The sequence below is a fragment of the Ovis canadensis genome, chromosome 13 (assembly GCF_042477335.2).
Source record: "Ovis canadensis isolate MfBH-ARS-UI-01 breed Bighorn chromosome 13, ARS-UI_OviCan_v2, whole genome shotgun sequence".
NCBI lineage: Eukaryota > Metazoa > Chordata > Mammalia > Artiodactyla > Bovidae > Ovis > Ovis canadensis.
In genome coordinates this window covers 66899136-66919579 of record NC_091257.1, presented here as the reverse complement: position 1 = coordinate 66919579, position 20444 = coordinate 66899136, and the positions used below count along the sequence as shown (strand labels likewise).

Below are 20444 nucleotides of genomic sequence, written 5' to 3'. Positions count from 1 at the left end.
TTGCATCTTCAGCTCTCTAATTGATTTTAAACTATTATTTTGCTGCATATTCAGATTGTTTGGTTGTTAGGATGAGAAGAATGATCTCCTTTGATTTTCTATATCCCTAACTTGGAGGGAAAAAATCATGGTCATTTTTATTTCTTATTTTATGAACAGCCAATTCTGGTTGTCTTCCAGTTCCCCACCACTGTATTTTTCTTACCAATTGGTAACAGCTCTTCATAATGTAGTGGGTATAAATACACTCAATCATATTTTGGTATAAGAAATACCATCTTACTTTATTCTTTCTAAATAAAACTAAATCTGGCTCTGAGCCCTCACTCTTCCTCTTAGATGGGAAGTCCACCCTCAGACATTAAAAGGGTTTCCTTTCACTTCTTCAAGATACCATCTAAGCATATGAAGCTCACTGGAAATTAGAGAACTATGAAAGGGTTTAGTCTGCAGTTCATGATGATTACTGCTGTTGCTTCTTCAGTTGCATGATGTCACTGCTGTTCTAGGTGTAATTATAGATGTTCTCCGGGTGGTCCTATTCCACTGACTATGGAGATGATTGCAGTGTTCTCAAAACTACAATGCTATGCCTAGTTTCCATGTGTGACCTACACCTCCCTCCTATTTAGGGCACTGCACACAAGTGGGGCATGGCTCCCAGATACTTTGCAGAAATTCCTAAATTACTTACTACTCTTAGTTTTCAGTACTTAAATTTTCTTTATCATTCTTAGTCTTTTTTTTCCTTCCGTTTTTTTTGGCTCGTGGGATCTATTTCCCTGACCAAGAACTGAACTCGGGCCCCCAGTAGTAGAAGCGTAGAGTCCTAATCACTGGACGACTAGGTAAATCCCATCATTCTTACACTTCTAATGTTATAAATTTTTTCACTTTTTCCCATAAATAGCCACACCATGGACTGATGATGATGATGAAAATTAGGTCTTTTTAGAGAACAGAAGTTCAGGTTTTATTTTTCTCTTATATTCCTATGTTACTAGAAATGTTTAAATAGAATGGATGTTCAATTTTATCTAATGTCTTTTTGGCATCTGTGGAATCATCATAAATGGTTCCAAGGAGAAAAATTAGTACAGTGATTACATTAACAGATTTCTGGCATTAAACTAAATATTAAACGCTTAATATACCCTACTTCATCATAGAATGTTCTTTTAGTTCTTTTAGTATGATACTATTTGCTGACATTTTACTTAAAATATACGCATTGATATTTGTAAGTGAAACTGATGTGTAGTTTTCATTATTTGAATTGTTTTTGTCTTTGGAATTATTTGGGGTCTTACTTTGACAGTTAATATCATTAAAAGGCTACATTTAAGCTGTTCTTTTTCCATGGATATTCATCCATGACTGCTGAGAGATACTACTGAGCTGTTTAAACAAGTACCTATCTATAATTTAGGTTTGTTTGTTGCTCCTTGTTACAAATTGTTTTGCCCATCATGAATTTTTTTTCTTCAAAGTTCAGACAAAAAAGTAATGCCTGATCCTTTAATCTAGGAGTCAGCAAATTACAGCCTGTTGGCAGACCATTTATTTTTGTAAGTAAAGTTTCCCTGCAATACAGACATAACCATTCATTAAAGCATTGCCTACAATGGTATTGTTGAGTAGTTCAAACAAAGACACAGAGCTCACAAGGTCTAAAATGCTATTATCCACCTCTTAACAGAACAACACTGCCAACCCCTAATACTTAATTCCTTTAAGACATATCCTAACTTCTTAGTCTTTTCATTAGATCTTTTCATTCAGAGAAGGCATCCTCTGGACTGTTTTTCTAAAGTCTAGCCTAACAGAAAGAATGTCTTTAGGTGAAAACCTAAACCTTGAACAAGGCAGGAAGCCTTGGTTTCATCTTAGGTGGTTTCTCAGAGTTAAAGAGGCCATCTCTCTTTTCCAGGTCCTCTTTCTCTCCCAAGGAGTTCAAGATAACAATCAAGGAAGAAACTGCTCAATTCTTTAACTAAATGCAAACTAAAATATATTCTGCATCTCTACAAGTTAAATATCATTAGTAGGTTACTGAGCTGGTTATAATATATATATGTCAAATACAGTGTGGCTCTTTACCTCGGAAAGCAAACTCTCCAGGGACACAGGATCCATCTTGCTGTAGACATTCCATAGATTCAAGCTCACATCTTGCAACTGTAATACAAGGGGGAAAACACTGAAATAACTGAGTCGGTATCATTAAGACAATCAGAATTATTTTCTGACAGTTAGAAATGGTTATCTTGGTGAATAATATATCAAAACTTTGTCAATTATCAGAACCTACACATACTTGATAAATGTGTCCCATTGAAGGAAATTATCTTTTCAGATTCAGAGACTTTAGTATATCTTTTGAATATCATTGATGGGCAAATACATATATACATACAAATATACATACAAATATTTTTTTGAATTCACTTAAAATAAAACTTTAATTAGAATAATATATTCTTACAGTTTAAAAAAATCAAGTAGTAGTACTAAAGGCCTGTAATGGAAAAATTTTAATCCCTACTTCAATCTTTCATAAACTGCCACTTGTCTCAATCCTCAGAGGCAACCACTTTGAAGTCTTTTAATGTTTTCTTTTTGGTAATTACTTCCATATTTTGATATAAGCATCTACCACTCTCTCTTCATTTTCAATTCAGAAATTAAATACTGACTTATGACAAAGATGTAGCTCTGCTACACTTATCCCCATTCTCACTTTTTCTCACACACATACCTAATACCATGATATGACCTTTCTGGCTATACTAGTTGTTATTTATAATATTAAAGATATATATGTAATATATATATAAAATTTACTGCACGCCTAGTACATACCATACTCCTATTTACTTTCTTAAACAAATTTCGTTTTTCCAAAAGCTACCAACAGCTGTTTTTTTTTTTTACTTGTATTATAAAAAAAAAATCAATCCTAAATTTTTTTCTACCTTCCCCACTTAATTTGCTCACAGTTAATCTCCTTACACTAGTTTCTCAATAGCAACACTACTGTAATTTGGGGGCCAGTTATTTCTTTGATGTGAGGGGATGCCCTTGCATCGTCTTGAGCAACATCCTCGGTCTCTTACTCACTGGATGCCTGTAACAATAACTCTTCCTGTCTAGGCAAATCAAAAGCACGTCCAAATATTGGGGGGAGGAGAGGGATGAGACAGCAAAATCATTCCAATTGAGAACTACTGGTTTAAAGATATCAGATAATCTATCTCTTTCTTCCAGCTTCATTCTGAAGCTCTCATATGATGGATTTGATCCCGTGGCTTAATTTGTCTCTTCCTTGGCTGACTTCCTTGTGTGTTAGAGCACATCCTTCAGTAGCTTTCTAAGAAAAGATTAATGGAAGGAAAAAATTTTTTTGAGTTTTAAAATGTCTTTATTCTGTCCTATGACTGATTTGGCAATCACTGATGTTCTTTCTAGTCAGCAGAAATAAGACCAAGAGCTGAATATGGCTCAGATCATGAACTGCTTATTGCCAAATTCAGACTTAAATTGAAGAAAGTGGGAAAAACCACTAGACCATTCAGGTGTGTGGAAAGAAGAGAAGCAAAAAGCGAAGGACAAAAGGAAGACAGACACATTTGAATGCAGAGTTTCAAAGAATAGCAAGGAGAGATAAGAAAGCCTTCCTCAGTGATCAATCCAAAGAAATAGAGGAAAACAACAGAGTGGGAAAGACTAGAGATCTTTTCAAGAAAATTAGAGATACTAAGGGAACATTTGATGCAAAGATGGGCTCAATGAAGGACAGAAATGGTATGAACCTAACAAAAGCAGAAGATATTAAAAAGAGGTGGCAAGAATATACAGAAGTAGTACACAAAAAAGATCTTCATGACCCAGATAACCACAAATGTGGGTTCACTCCGGGAGTTGGTGATGGACAGGGAGGCCTGGGGTGCTCCAGTTCATGGGGTCACAAAGAGTTGGACATGACTGAGCCACTGAACTGAACTGATGCTCTTTTCATTCTTTTGGATTCTTCAGTCTCTCTGTGCTTCATTCACCTTGGATGGTTTCCATTGCTATGGCTTGAAAATCATTAATCTTCTTTGGCAGGGTCTAAGTTAATGTTACTGCCATCTAGTATATTTTTCATCTTAGATATTGTAATTTTCACTTCTAGAAGTTCTATCTGGGTCCTTTTTATATTTTCTATTTGTTTAACCCATTCAATCTTTCCTCTAGCTTCTAGAGCATATGGAATACAATGAGAATATAACTGTTTTATGTCCCTGTCTGCTAATTCTAATGTTTCTGTCCATTTCAGGTCAATTTTGATTGACTGATTACCTTATTATCAGTCATATATTCCCACTTACCTGTAAAGTGATAATCTTTGGATGCCAGACACTGTGAATTTTACCTTGTTGGATGCCAGGTATTTTCACATTCCTACATATATTCTTGTGCTTTATTCTGGAATGCAGTTACTTTAGAACAGTTTGATCCTTTCAGGTCTTACTTTTATAAATTGTTAGGAGGGTCCAGAGCAGTGTTCATATGAGGGCTGATTATTTCCCACTTACTGAGACAAAACCCTGCTGAAGACTTTATCCAATGCCCCTTATGAATTATGCATTTTTTGAGTCTAACTGGTGGGAACAGGCACTATTCCCAGCTCTGAGCATGCATCAGGAACTGTTCTGGAATAATTTCACCTGTTTTTTTCTTCCTCCAGCTTCAGTGGTTAAATCACACAAGAGCACATATATCAATACTCTGTTGAATACTTGGGATGTCAGAGGAGGAGGAAAGAGGAATCTTCACAGATCTTGGGAGTTCTGTTTTTGGGGAACTCTTTCCTCTTTAGTACTCTAGATGCTTTGGTCTCATCAGAATCTTAGCAGCATCTACTCTGCTCAAGAAGTACACTGGGATCTACCTGGGTACCCCCTTCCTATGCCATGGCCTGGAAATTTTCTCAAAGTACAGTTGATCCTTGAGTGACATGGCTGTTAATGCTAACATGGGAGAATCGACGCTCTCTGCAGATGAAAAGCCATGTATAAAGCTTAGAGTCAGCCCTCTGTAAAAGCAATTCTGCATTCATGGTTCTGTGTCAGTGGATTCACCTCACTGTGGATCACGTATTATAGTATTTACCACTGAAAAAAAAAATCTCTGTGTAAGTGAACCTATGCAGTTCAAACTCCTATTTTGTTGAAGGGCAACTGTAGTAAGCTAGGACAATCCTGGGGTTCATCTTGTCTATTTCTCTCTCTCAAGGGAATTACCTCCTTGTCAGATGTCTAGTGTCTTGAAAACCATTTTTATCATGTTTAATGTTAGTTTAATGTTAGTTTGTTTTGGTTGGGGAAGGAGAGAAATCAAATTTCTGTTGTCTTATTGTACAAGACTAATTTTTTCTGCCTGGAAGCTTTTTATGATATTAATTCTTTTTGTTTTAAAAAAGCACTGACAGATTTAAGCTTTTTTAAAAATCTCACTGATGCTTGCTAAGCGATTTAATTTAAAAGCTTTTGTTTCTCATTATCACTGGAAATGTTTACTTCTATTTTTAAGTTTCCTCCCTTCTGGTATCTCTGTTCTATCCTTCTAGACCTCCTACTTAACGGATATCAAACCTCATGGATAAGTTCTCTTAAGATTTTAAAGTTTTTTCTCATATTTTCTTTTATTTCTAAAGTTTTTAATTTTGAGATTTTCCTAACTTTACCCTCCCAATTTCTCTGTTAATTTTATCACTTATAACTTTCCAGAGCTCATATTTTCCTTATATTCATTTATCACAAAATAACTCTTGTTCTATGGTAATCAAATCTTACATTTCTCCAGGCATCCTAAACAGAGTTTTATATCTTAACTTTCCCCCTATATCTTAAATTATCTTTGTGTCATATTAAGAATTTTTTGAAAGTCTTGATTTTTTCTTTCAAATTACAGGTGATTTACTCCAATGTGTGGTGAGTTTTCACTGCCTGTTTATATTTTCAAAAAAATGTTGATGGGAAGCTTTCTGCTCTTAGCAGAGCTTATCAAGTACCAGTAAGTTTTATAGCAGAGTAGACATGTAAGAGGCAGTTATAGGATCTCTACTCCCTCATATTCTAAATACCAAAATGTAGAGAGCTTTACTCTCAGGCATCAAAAGCTACACTACCCAATTCGTTACCTTTGTTTTCCAGTTTCCATAAAGAAACTCTACCCACTCACTGTGTTCCTTGTCTTTCCTACTAAGGAGGTGGCAGTTGGTAAATGTCTGGTTGCTTGTCACTCTGCAAGGTGGGAAGGACAACACACTATTACATAACCTTCACTTTTGATAGCACCATTTTCCATTCTCTATCCTCCATTTTATTATCTTCTTCCTCACTGATTTAACCTATTTGGCTCCTTTCTCTATAATGAGCAACAGTTTTACAAATGTGCCAACTGATGAGATTTTTGAGGTACTGAACTTGATTTCATTTTTTTAAATTTATTTGATATTGAAGTACAGTTGATGTACAAAATTATATAACTTACAGGTATACAATACAGTGATTCACAACTTGAAAGGTTATACTACATTTATAGTTATAAAATACTGGCTATATTCCCTGTGTTGTACAATTCAACTCTGTAGCTTATCTTCAATATAACAGTTTGTACCTCTCATTCCCCTACCCCTATACTGCCTTCCCCCACTTCCCTGTTCCCTCTGGTAACCACTAGTTAGTTCTTTGTACCTGTTCGTCTGTTTCTTTTCCATTTTATTCATAGTAGTGTTGTATTTTTCAGATTGCACATATAAGTGATACCATAAGTGCCTGTCTTTGACTCAGTTCATTCAGTTTAATACCCTCCAAAGTGCACCCATGTTGTTGCAAATTTTCATTTTTTATGGTTAAGCAGTATTCCACTGTATATATACACACATACATATATATACCATATCTTCTTTCCATTCTTCTATTGATCAACACTTAGGTGGTTTCCTTAATGGGCTTCCCAGGTGGCACTAGTGGTAAAGAACCTGCCTCCCAGTGGAGGAGACATAAGAGCTGCAGGTTCTATCTCTGGATCGGGAAGATACCCTGGAGGAGGGCATGGCAACCCACTCTAGTATTCTTGCCTGGAGAATCCCCATGGACAGAGGAGCCTGGTGGGCTACTGTCCATAGGGTCACAAAGAATCAGACACGACTGAAGTGACTCAGCAAACGTATATTGACAACTGTAAATAATGTTGCTATGAACATTGGGGTGGATGTATTGAGTCAGCGGTTTGGGTTTACAACTAAATAATGTTGCTATGAACGTTAGGGTGCATGTATTGAGTTAGCGGTTTGGGTTTACAACTGTAAATAATGTTGCTATGAACATTGGGATGCATGTATTGAGTTAGTGGTTTTGGGTTTACATATACATGTACATATATATATAACCCAGTAGTTCCCTAGGAGTGGAACTGCTGGGTTATATGGTAGTTGTATTTTTAGCTTTTTGAGGAACCTCCATACTGTTTTCCACAGTGACTGCACCAATTTATATTCCTACCAACAGTGTATGTTATGCTCCCATTTCTCTACATCCTCACCAACATTTGTGTTCTTTTTGATGTCGTGCTGACAAATAAGAGGTGAAATCTCATTACGGTTTTGATTTGCATTTCCCTGGTGACTAGTGATGTTGAGCACCTTTTCACATGCTTGTTGGCCATCTGTACGTCGTCTTTGGTTAAAGTCTCTTTAGGTCTTCTACCCATTTTTGGATTTTTTCTTTTATGTGGAGTTCTATGAGCTGTTTACGTATTTTGGATATTAACTCTTATCAACCGTATCATCTGCAAGTATCTTCTCCTATTCACAAGGTTGTCTTTATTTTGCGGATGGTTTCCTTTGCTGGGCAAAAGATTTTAAGATTAATTAGGCCCAATTTCTCTATTTTTGCTTTTATTTTCCTCGCTTTAGGAGGCAGATCCAAAAACCTATTGCCACAATTAACGTCAGAGTGTTCTGCCTAGGTTTTCCTCTAGTTTGTTTCCAGTCTCACACTTAGGTATTTAATCCACTTTATTTTTGTATATGGTGTTAGAGAATGTTCTAATTTCATACTGTTACACACAACTGTCCAGTTTTTCCTATTATCTACTGAAGAGACTGTCCTTTCTCCATTGTATATTCTTGCCTCTTTTGTTGTAGATTAACTGACCTTAAGTGCATGGATTTAATGCTGAGCTCTCTATTGTGTTTCATTGATCTATGTGTGTCTGTATGTCAGTATTAAGACATACTGCTATTATTACTGTAATTTTGTAGTACAGTCTGAAGTCAGGGACTGTGACCCTTCCAGCTCTCTTTCTCAAGACCATTTTGGCTATTTGGGATATTTTGTATTTTCATACTGGTGGCTCAGACGGTAAAGCGTCTGTCTACAATGTGGGAGACCTGGGTTCGAGCCCCAGGTTGGGAAGATCCCCTGGAGAAGGAAATGGCAATCCACTCCAGTACTGTTGCCTGGAAAATCCCATGGACAGAGGAGCCTGGTACTACAGTTTATGGGGTCGCAAAGAGTGGGACACGACTGAGCGACTGAACTGAACTTCTGATTTCCTCTTTGATTTCTTAAGTAATCCATTTGTTGTTAAGTAACATATTGTTTACCCTCCATGTGTTTTGAAGGTTTTGCCATTTTTCTCCCCCCTTGCAGTTAGTTTCTAGTCAGTATTGTGGCTGGAAAAGATGCTTGATATGATTTCAATTTTCTTCACCAAGACTTGTAGCCTAGTATGTGACCTATCCTCCGGAATGTTTCACGTAGACTTGTAAAGAATGTGTATTCTGCTGCTTTCGGATGGAATACTCTTACCAAATAAGTCCGTTTGGTATAATGTGTCATTTAAGGGCAGTGCTTCCTTACTGATTTTCTGTCCAGATGATCTGTCCATTAATGTAACTGAGGTGTTCAAATTCTCCATTATTGTGTTACTGTCAATTTCTCCCTTTCTGTCCGTTAATATCTGATATATGTATTTCAGGCAGTTTAGTCGCTCAGTCGTGTCCAACTCTTTGCGACCCCATGAACTGCAGCACACCAGGCCACCCTGTTCATCTCCAGCTGCCAGAGTTTACCCAAACTCATGTCCATTGAATCAGTGATGCCATCCAACTATCTCATCCTCTGTCATCCCCTTTTCCTCCTGCCCTCACTCTTTCCCAGCATCAGGGTCTTTTCCAGTGAGTCAATTCTTCACATCAGATGGGCAAAGTATTTCAGTTTCGGCTTCAACATCAGACCTTCCAATGAATACCCAGGACTGATCTCCTTTAGGATGAACTGGCTGGGTCTCCTTATAGTCCAAGGGACTCTCAAGAGTCTTCTCCAATACCACAGTTCAAAAGCATCAATTCTTCAGCACTCAGCTTTCTTTATAGTCTTACTCTCACATCTAAACATGACTACTGGAAAAACCACAGCCTTGACTAGACGTATTTAGTTGCTCCTATATTGGGTGCAGATATATTTATAATTGTCATATCTTAGTGCATTGATCCCTTGATTATCATGTGGTATCCTTCTTTATCTCTTACAACAGCGTGTATTTTAGGGCTTATTATTGTCTAAGTATTGCAGTCCTGGCTTTGATTTCTATTTGCATGGAATATCTTTTTCCATCCCCTCACTTTCAGTCTGTGTCTATAAACCTGAAGTGGTCTCTTCTGGGCAGTATACACTCACACACACACATATGTCTTGTTCTTGTATCCACTCAGCTATTCTGTGTCTTTTGATTGGAGCATTCAGTCCATTTACATTTAAGTTAATTATTGATATGTATGTTCTTATTGCCACTTTGTTATCTGTTTTGGGGTTACTTTTGTAGGCCTTTTCCCCCTTCCTTCTTTCTGTTGTGATTTAGTGCCTATCTTTAGCGTTATATTTGTATTTTTATTTTTTTGTGTATATCTATTACAGACTTTTGGTTTGTGGCTATCACAAGGTTTTTAATATAACGTTCTATGTACACTTGATAGTTTTTAAGTTTTTGATCTCTTAATTTCAAAAGCATCTTAATAATCCCAGAGTGTATACTCTCCTCCCCTCCCAATTACTATTTTCAGTATCACATTTTACATCTAATTGTTTTGTGTACCCTTTAACTGTTTATTGTGGGTATTTGTAGATATTGTGGATTTCACTACTTTTGTCTTTAAACCTTCCTACTAGGTTCATGCATGGATGATTTCCTATCTTTAGTGTATGTTTTCCTTTACCTTTTTCATTTCAGAATTTTCATGTTTTTAGAGTCATAGCCTTTTCTTTTTCACCTAGAGAAGTTCCTTTAACACTTGTTGTAAAATTGGTTTGGTGAACTCTTAGCTTTTGTTTGTCTACAAAGCTTTTATTCTCGCCAATAAATATGAATGAGAGCCCTACTGTGTAGCATATTGAACTTAGCACTTCCTTCTGGCCTGCAGGGCTTCTGCTTAAAAGTCAGCTGACAGACTTATGGGAGTTCCCTTGTATGTTATTTGTTCCTTCTGTCTTGTTACTTTTAATATTCTCTCTTTAAATTTTACATTTTGATTACAATGTGTCTTCATATGTTCCTTTTTGGGTTAATCCTATATGCACTTCCTGGTCTTGAAGGACTGTTTATGGCTATTAAGTTTTTGGCTATTAAGTATTCAGGGATATTCTTAGCACCTTTCTTTTCTTAGCACCTTTCTTTCAAAGACTCCTAAAACGCAAATATTAGTGTGCTAGATGTTGTCCCAGAGGTCTCTTATATGTCATTTCATTCTTTTTTCTGTTCAGCATCAGTGATTTCCACTACTTTGTCTTCCAGCTCGCTGATCCATTCTGTATCATTTAATCTGATGATTCCTTCTGATGTATTTTTCATTTTAGTTGTATTCTTCCATAACTGTTCTTTTTATCTTCTCATTGTTAAAAACTTAGTTTTTTGCTCTGTGCATCTATTCTTCTCTCACATTTTTTGATCATTTTTACAATCACTACCTTCACTCTTTCTTGGGAAGACTAAGCTTTTCATTTGTCTTCTGGGTTTTTTCCTATTCCTTTGACTGGAACATGTCTGTCATTTCATTTTGCCTAAGCTGCTGTATGTATTATTTATCTGGTGGGTTAGTTATGTTTCCTGACTTTAGAGAAGAGGCCTTCTGTAGGAGACATTCTATGCATCTCAGCAGTGCATACCCCTCTCATCACCCAAGCTATATGTTCCAGGGGTTTCCCTATGTTGGCTGCATGGGTCCCTCTTTTGTGGAGGGCTATTTGGGTGATGTGATAAGACTTTGTTGGTACCTGGTCCAGTTGGGTTTACCAGGCCCTCCCTTGTGCAGACACTGCTGGCTGCAGGTTGGTGGGCTGGAGAACCTCAGGGAGCCCCAGGACTCATGCTGGTTCACTGGTAAGAAGAGTCAGGATCCATTAGACTCTAAGACTGTTAGTGGGTGAAGCCAGGTCCTGGGGTTAGTGCCAGACTACTAACAGGTAGATCTGGGTCCTGGAGTCTGGTTTCCAGGCCCAGCGATCTCAGAGCTGGTGTCAGATTACTGGGAGAGGGGGGTGACAGTTGCGTTTGTTCAGGGTATCCTAAAGCTTGTATTTGCTTTTTAGTGTGGGCAGGGCCAGGGTCAACGTGGTCTTAAGTCAGGGTTTGGCCTGCTTTGGGCAGGCTGGATTCACAGGCTGTGAAAGTCTGGTTTTTCTGCATTTGGTGTCTGACCCCTGATTGATGAGGCTGCTCCAGAGGCCACAGAAGGCTTCCTGAAGGGCAGGGTCAGGGATCAGGGGATCCTGGGACTGGTGCCTTCTCACTGGTGGGTGAGGCTGTGTCTTGGCCTCTGGTGGGCAGGGATAAGTCTAAAGGTGGTTGAGAGCTCAGGAAATCTTTAGGTAGCCTGCTTGCTGATGGATGGGGCTGTTCCTCCATCCAGTTAGTTTCATCTGAGGTGTCCCAGCACTGGCTCCTACATGTTTACGAGGCCAGGTCTTGGTGCTAATGAGCAAAAGGGAGGATTCTACAATGGCGCCCATTACCACCAGTGCCCACGTGGCAGAAGGGCACATCCAAGGAATGGCTGCCACCAGCATCTATATCCCCAGGGTAAGGTGCAGTTGCCTCTTGCTTCTCTGGGACACTCCCCAACACCAGCAGATGAGTCTGGTCCAGGGTTCTATCAAATGACTGCTTTTGTCCTGAGTTCTGGAGTGTATGATACTTTGTGTATGCCCTGTAAGAAAGAAATCTCTATTTCCCTCAGTCCTGTGGGACTCCTGAAATTAAGCCCTGCTGACCTTCCAAGTCAAATGCTCTGGCAGCTCATCTTCCCAGTGCAGCTCTGCCAGGCTGCAGAGGCCACCATGGAGCTCAGAACTCTCACTGCTCTACGAGAACCTCTGCAATGTAGTAACTCTCCAGCTGCGGGTCACCTACCTGGGGGAATGGGACTTGACTACATCAGAAGTCCATCCTTCCTACCTGTCTTGTGGTTCATTCCTTATGTCTTTAGCTGTACCAGGTCTTTCCTGGTAGGTTATGGTCTTTTTTTCATCAATGGTTGTTCTGCAAATAATTGTGATTTTGGTGTGCTTGGGAGACGGGATGAGCTCAGGGTCCTTATACTCCCCATTTGGCAATCTCCCTGATTTCTATTTTGAAATTCAAATCTTAATTCTACTAGTGAATTTTGAGACTTATAATAATATTTCCTCTTATGCCATCCACCTCTCTTTTGAATTCTGCTTGCTCTAAATACCACATCTTGCCTCTCTTTCTAAAAACTGCATGCTTGAAAAGTACAAACGATATATTTCTCAATTTTTATTTTATCTCCTAGAGAAAATATTTTTTAAAATCATGCTGATCCATCCCTGCAACTAATATGCTATGGTCTCTTTCTTATCTTCTCAATTTTTTCATAGGGTTTATTCTACTTTTCAGTACAAAAAATTTTATGTTTATCCATTAGCAGGTGAATGAATGCTTACTCTATAGTTATTATTCGGAAGTTTGCTTTTAGAATTCTCCCTTGAAGAGTTGGTTAATGTAAATTTACATTACCAGATCACACAGTTCTAGTAGCTAGAGAGTAAGAAGGAAGTTGGAGATAGGGAAAGCCCTAGCAGAGGAACTACCCTGTACTGCTTCCAGGAAGAAAGAGTTCTCTGCATCCATAACTTAGTCTGGCCCAGCCTAAATATCAAGTAAATGCTATAAGAGTCTGGCTTCCTTTCTCATGCTGGCACCTACCACAACAGGGACAAAACATCCTCTGAGTTAAGGGTTTTCCTCTGGGTATAAGCATCAATAAAAGAGAAGTTTAAAAAATTAAGTTATATCTGTAGTTCTCCTCCTAGCTTTCAAAGGAGGCAGGAACTTTTCTGGCTCAGGCAGTCATCAGGCCTCTAATATGTGAATCAGAGAGAAGCAGACAGTATGACAGCAGAGTTGATCACTAGGCCAAACTGCTGCCTACCTTAAAGGTCAAGAAAGGACAAGGTAAAGAAGAGAAGAGAGGTCAGGGAAAATGAGACCGGGACCAAGAAAAGTATAAGGGCAGGATCTAAAGAAAGGGATTCTCAGAGAAGAGTTACAGTAATAACTTTTACTATATGATATATGCTGTTTCCTCCTCACTACCCCTAAAAACACCACCCTCCAGGAAAAAATCTACATTACCTATAAAAGTTTTTCTGAAAGGGAATTTTGTTCCTTTGGGATCTGACTTCACGGTTTGTTGCACCTCAAGGCAGGAGCCAGAGGCCTGCCCCACTTGAGCTGCATGAATTGTGGAGCTTCCAAGTACACTGCTTTTCAAGTACCTAGTGGTAGCCCAGGGGTCAGAAGCATGGGGTCAGAAGCCTGACTTTCTGGACTGGGCTTTAGCCCTGCCACTCACTGGCTACTAGTTCTGTGAGTTGGGAAATTCATTTATACTTTCTGTAAAATAGGGATGGTAAAAGGACCTACTTCAGAGGGTTACTGTAGGAATTAAAGTTAATTCATGGGCTTCCCTGGTGGCTCAGCTGGTAAAGAATCCACCTGCAATGCAGGAGACCTGGATTCAATCCCTGGGCTGGGAAGATCTCCTGAAGAAGGGAACAGCTACCCACTCCAGTACTCTGGCCTGGAGAATTCCTGGACTGTATAGTCCATGGGGTTGCAAAGAGTCGGACATGACTGACTTTCACTTTCTTTCCAAATTAATTTATACAAAATGCTGAGAACACAGCCTGGCATTTACAAGACAGAATAAATGCATAGTTTATACAATTAACTGAAAATAAACATTACCATTATCATTAAAAATTTTAAGGTTCTTCTCTACGTCCTATGGCATGCCTCCTTTCAAATCCCTATTCTAAATTGTGCGTGCTCAGTTGTGTCCAACTCTGCAACTCCATGACTGTAGCCCGCCAGGCTACTCTGTCGATGGAGTTTTCCAGGCAAGAATACTAGAGCAGGTTGCCATTTCCTGCTCCAGGGGATCTTCCTGACCCAGGGATAGAACTCTTGTATCTTGTGTCTCTTGCATTGGCAGGCAGATTCTTTACCACCTGTGCCACCCCCTTCTTCCAAATTTTAGGGTGTTAACTGCTGTTAGGGGCAGCTCCCACAGCCTTGTGGATGTTCTACTTTATTATAATAAATGTGAGAAAACTGGTTTGGGGCAAGAAGAGTGGGGCTGGTGTGGTGTGTGTCTTCTTCATCCCTACAGCCCGTGTTCCTCTACGTTACAGGGTTTGCCAGGTGAGCCTTCAATCATTTCGTAGGGACACTGCTACTTCTCAGAAGGAGGCAAAAGAATTAGTCCTGGACCTTGCTTCCAAAGATCCCACTTACTCTATCCCTAAGAGTATAGCCCCATTTCCAACATGTCTGGTTTCCTGTACTGAGAGCAGATCATTTCAGTGGGGATCCTATGGTGGCATATGGATACCAGGTCATCCTTCCTAATGCATACCCTAGACGATCCCCTCTTCCAGTTCTCATTCATTAATTCACTTAACAACACTTAACTGGTCATCTTCTAGGTGCACAACACTGAAATAAAAGATACTGTTCTTACCATAAAAGCTAATCTTTTTATTCCTCTAGTTGTTGTTTAGTTGCTAAGTAGTGTCTGTGTCTTTTCTGATCCCATGGACTATAGCCTGCCAGGCTCCTCTGTCCATGGGATTCTCCAGGTAAGAATACTAGAGTGGGTTACCATGCCCTCCTCCAGGGGATCTTCCCAACCCAGGGACTGAACCTGCATCTCCTGCATTGGAAGGTGGGTTCTTTACCACTAGCACCACCTGGGAAGCCCCTAGTACACAGTAATTACACAAAATTCTGCACTCTCCCTTTCATTGCCCTTAAATAGTTAAATTATACAAACTTCTGAGATAAAAACAACAATAAGAATACTTTTGTTCTCCAGAAACTTCCAATCCAGAGGCCAGGGGTGGGTGAGTGGCTAAGTGGGTATGACAAATATAAGTGACATAGGACAGTAAAAGTTATAAGAGGAGTCAGCCTGGGGTGCTACAGTTAACTCAGAATGGGGAAAGGAGAGAAAGGAGGACAGAGAGAAGCTTTAAGAATAAAAGGCATAGGAGCTCACTTTGTGGACTAGCCTTAAACAGCAATAATTTTCCATTTCAAATCCTTTAAACTGCCCCATACCCTTTGGAGTGACTCCCAGCTTTCTAAAGTTTTATAATGAACACCCACACTGTAGGTGCTCATAAAAACAGCTCAGTGGTAGACAAAAACCAAACATGCTGCTTTTCATACATACCTCATATTTCATGGTAAAAAATCCATCCCCTCCAATGCCCTCAAGAGCAAAGGCCTGTACAACAGGCCACTTCTCCACTACAAACATATCAAATATCTGCAAGTGACCTAGAGGAATCAAGTACAACATGTATCAAATATCATCCTGAATACAGCAGTTTAAACCTGATCTAATGTGGTCAGAAAGGCATCATTTCTCACAAGTTCACCACAGCCTCATTTAGCAAAAAAAAAAAAAAAAAAACAAAAACTGAAACAGATAAAATGCTTAAATATTAACACTAGAAATACAAAATGAAAGTCAAGGAAAAAACAAAATACAAACAAGTTACAAAAATTCAAGTTTCTCCATATTTTCACATTCTGGTTTCTAGGGAAAGTAAGAAAACAAATAGTGGTCTATTACATCTGACTTGTATCACTAAGTGGATATATTTATTAACAGACCAAAACTTGACTCTTTTCCCTTAAAAAACACATAGCTAACCAACTTCCTCAAGGGAAAAGTATGAAATCATAATAATAAGGAAGGAATATTAAATATGCAAGGTTTTTTTTCCCCTTTTAGTAGATAAAGACAGAAGCACTGCTAAACTTGCTGATCTTTTCCTTCTGTTTTTACACTTTTTTTTTTTGGCCACGCCTATAGCATGTGGGACCTTAGTTTCCCAACCAGGGATTGAACCCACATACCCTGCAATGGAAGCACGAAGTCTTAATAAGCACTGGATCAGCAGGGAAATCCCCTATACGTTATTTTTGAGCTTTACCGTCAGCATATTTTTAACAGCTACCCAAATTACTATTTCTTACTGGCAAGAGGCGCCACAGCTATATTTCATCTTTAATAAGTGGTACAGACTAGATGGCAACTACAGTAAACCCTTATGAGTCCTTCCATCTGATTGCTGGTAGCATGCTGTGATGCTGCAGAAACTTCAGTTACCAATGCAAACTTGCATAGCAAAGTCCTCAAATTTCATTCTGCTTGATCCTCTCTGCCTTTAGTGAAAACAGATCAACGGGTTTTCCAGCTGCATGTCTCCATGGAAAGGAGAAGTAAGGACTTTCGACTTATACACCATCCCAGCAAGGTTATAACATGGATGACTGTCAGATACACACCTTGGGAGCTATAAGGAATGCCAATTCTACTACAGTCTCGAACCATGTCCACAAAGCTGGCAATTTTAAATTCTTCTGCAGCTTCCTCATCTTCATACTACGGAAGGAGAAGTAAAGGAATCAGGCTCTAAAGAGACATCATACAAAATTCCATATTTTCTCTGCATTTTTATTAGTTGTCCCAAATGTCCCATGAGGGTTTTTGGGTTTTTTTGGTTTTTTTTTGGTAGCCATGCTGTTCAGTTTGAAGCATCTTAGTCCTATGACCAGGGAATGAACCCGTGTCCCTGGCAGTGAAAGAATAGAGCTCTAACCACTGGACCGCCAAGGAATTCCCTTCAAGAGGGTATTTTTAAGCCAGCTTTTTGTGTCTGTTGATCAAAAACACATCATTCCCTTACCTTACACCACACACAAAAATCAACTCAAAATGGATTAGAGAGCTTTAATTCAAGGGATAAAACTTATCCTCAAAAATCTCCCAAATGGGGGACTTCCTTGGTGATCCAATGGTTAAGACTCAGAGCTCCCAATGCAGGGGCATGGGTTCGATCCTTGGTTAAGGAGCTAAGGTACCGTATGCCACATAGCACAGCCAAAAACAAACAAATTCCCCAAATGCTCATATGGAAAAAGGGTTTTAAACTTACACTGGGTCCCAACTTCCATAAAGTTCTAAATCTTAAGCCCCAATTTGATTTCTAGCCAAACTCTTAGAAAGGGTCCAAAGGGAAACAGAAACAAATACCAAGAAATCCAAACATGGAGATGTCACAGAACAGCTCCTGGGGCCATTCCTAGGCCTGAGTAAATGGACCCAGGTGAGGGATGAAGAAGCAGGGCAGGAAGGCAGGTTCATAAGCCTACTACTAGGTCACAACTTTAACAGTTCTTTTCGCCTTTTTCAGGTATGTAATTTATTGCTAGGGTAGCTTCATAATGAAATATGAAAAGTTCCACTAAAACAAATAACTTTTTTGTGAAACCACATTTCACAATTTGATTTGGGGTTGGGACGGAGTCACGTCACATGGCATGCAGGATCTTACTTCCCTAACCAGGGACTGAACTGTGCCCTCTGCAGTGGAAGTTCAGAGTCCTAATCACTTGACTGCCAGGGAAGGCCCCAATTTAATTTTTTTAAGGACCTTCTGTTCCACTTATATTTTTTCCTGAAGTATCCTTAGAGTGTCTCTACATTTTTGTTTTATCTTTTCTCCTCACCTCATTTTCAGTCATGCAGTGGAAATGCAGATTTCTCCAATGGGCCACATAGGGTAACAGATAGCGATAATTTACAGGATTACAGTACAGATGGACACTATCTGATTTAATCAATATAATCACATCTGTAAGAAAAATAAAGTTAAAACACAAGATTGTCAGAGGCATTTCCTTTAGACACCTTCTGCCCACATAATTTGTAAAACCATTAAAACTACTCCAGAAACAACGTAACAAAACTCTAAACTGAAAATTTTTAAATTAGGCAACATGCTTCAAAGTGACTCTAGAACACTCAAGTGTAGACAGCAAAGATTTCCTCATCCCCATACAACACTTCATCCGTTGTACCACTCTGGTTATGGTAGAATAAGTGAAAAGAACAGCCTTCAGTGCATTTCATAAAGTTCAACAAAGCAAAATCTGCTGTACCAAACTCAGCTGTGTTCTTCACTGTGGAAATAAATAGCAAATGGGAACTCTACAGCTAAAAGTCACTGAGGCAGGAAAACAGCACGGAATACGGCCACTGACCAGTTCTCCTGCAAACATCAGTGCCTAAAGCTCTTGGCCACTGACTGATTCATCTGGGTCAAGGCAAATTGTGGGCCTGAGGATATCATTTTCCTTGTGACCTGGGAAAGGTTATTATATACAGGGGTGAACTCTGTACACAGGAAAGGCTGAGAGGAAGGAAGGAGAGGCAAGTGGACAAGGCTTCTATAAATAGATCAGCAGCTCAGATACAAGGAATAACAATCAGTGTTGCTGGGTCAAATAAACAAAGCAATCCCAAAGATGCAAATAAAACCAAGTAAACTAACAAACAGGGGCTTCCCTGATGGCCAGATGGTAAAGAATCTGCCTGCAATGTGGGAGACCCAGGTTTGATTCCTGGGTTAGGAAGATCCCCTGGACAAGGGAATGGCAACCTACTCTAGCACTGTTGCCTGGAGAATGCCATGGACAGAGGAGCCTGGCAGGCTAGAGTCCATGGGGTCACAAAGAGTTGGACATGACTGAGCAACTAACACACACTAACAAATGAGCCACAGAATAGGGCAAGAATATTAAAACACTTTAAACACTAAGAAAGTGTCACACTTTCAGAAGAAAAGCAGAGGCTTCATTCTATGGCTCCTCAGATACCAGAGCCATTAGGCCTCTTTCTAACAACACAACATTTGGGAAAGGGCTGGAGGAGATGGCTGGAAATGAGAAAGGAGCATGGGAGCAGAGAGCAACTGAGGCACCAGGCTTAGGGCAATGCCAACATGTAACACAGTGTGACAGACAATAATCAACAAAAACATAAAGCCCAGTGAATACTGATTTCAGCTGACTACACAGCTGGGTGGCCTCATGAAATAAAGCTCTATGATTATGACCTATAAAATCACTCTAAGCTCCATACTCAGTCAGATCTAAGGTGTTCAAGGGATCACAGAATGGAGCAGCCTCTTCACTGCTGAGTCTCAGCTAAGTGCTAGACTTAAAAGGAAGCATGGGATGGGAAAGGGTCTGCCCTCTCATCCTTCTGGGAGATTTACTCTAAATCACTTGTAGCTGACCTGCTTAACAGTGAGAGTTTGACGTCACTGAGAGCTTCCTGTGTCAACTGTACTCTATCCTGATGTATAACATACTGCAAAGAATTAGGATCCAATAAAAGAAATAATGCAACAGCCACTAAACCTAATGAAGCACGCTAGGATCTCACAGAACTAAAGTTATCATTACAAGTAAATTTTAACAGAGTACACAGGCAGGTAAAATAAGAAAGCATAAGACAACTGGATGAACATATAAACTATTTTTAAAGTTTTTTTTAATAAATTCTTCGTATTTGCCTCTTTTTCTTTCAGATAATTAGGGATTGTAACGCAGAAGATAAATCTGGTAAACTCACCTTTCTAGCTATTTGGATTTTAAAAATGAATTAATTTGGAAGAAAATGTTCATTGTAAGCCTTCATTGTGCTAGGCGACAGGATAAAGACAAAGATAAGCAGAAAAGAGGACCTTTGAGGACTTAAACTATTTCTTTTATTTCAATATTGTAGTGTCCTTAGCAACCTTGACTGCAGTGAAATGTGTGGCTGCACAAGCATCTGCCTTTTTATAACTCTAAATGAGCTGCCAAAATGAATTATTTCCAAACCAGTAGATGTTATATAGTATAAGAAAGCAATTTTTAAAATCAGAATCTGAAACTAAATTTGAGTAAAAAAAATTACTGGAAGGAATAATTTCAGCCTGCTCTTTCTGCACTAATAAAAAGAAAAACTTTAA

The 20444-nt window shown here is 39.0% G+C and overlaps 1 protein-coding gene across 7 annotated transcripts in view; it reads right to left on the bottom strand.

Annotated features, from left to right (window-relative positions):
• DNAAF9 (dynein axonemal assembly factor 9) overlaps positions 1–20444 on the bottom strand; it is a 173396-nt gene that overhangs the window by 115626 nt on the left and 37326 nt on the right. For all 7 annotated transcript variants that reach the window (XR_011248201.1, XM_069548086.1, XM_069548087.1 and 4 more), the window contains 4 exons: positions 18154–18278; positions 16930–17026; positions 15806–15912; positions 2101–2178 (listed from right to left, as the gene is read on the bottom strand). Coding sequence is in view for 6 of the 7 variants with exons in the window: in XM_069548086.1 (XP_069404187.1) it covers positions 2101–2178; positions 15806–15912; positions 16930–17026; positions 18154–18278 (407 nt within the window). In the remaining variant the exon portion in view is untranslated. The remainder of the gene's footprint in view (positions 1–2100; positions 2179–15805; positions 15913–16929; positions 17027–18153; positions 18279–20444) is intronic.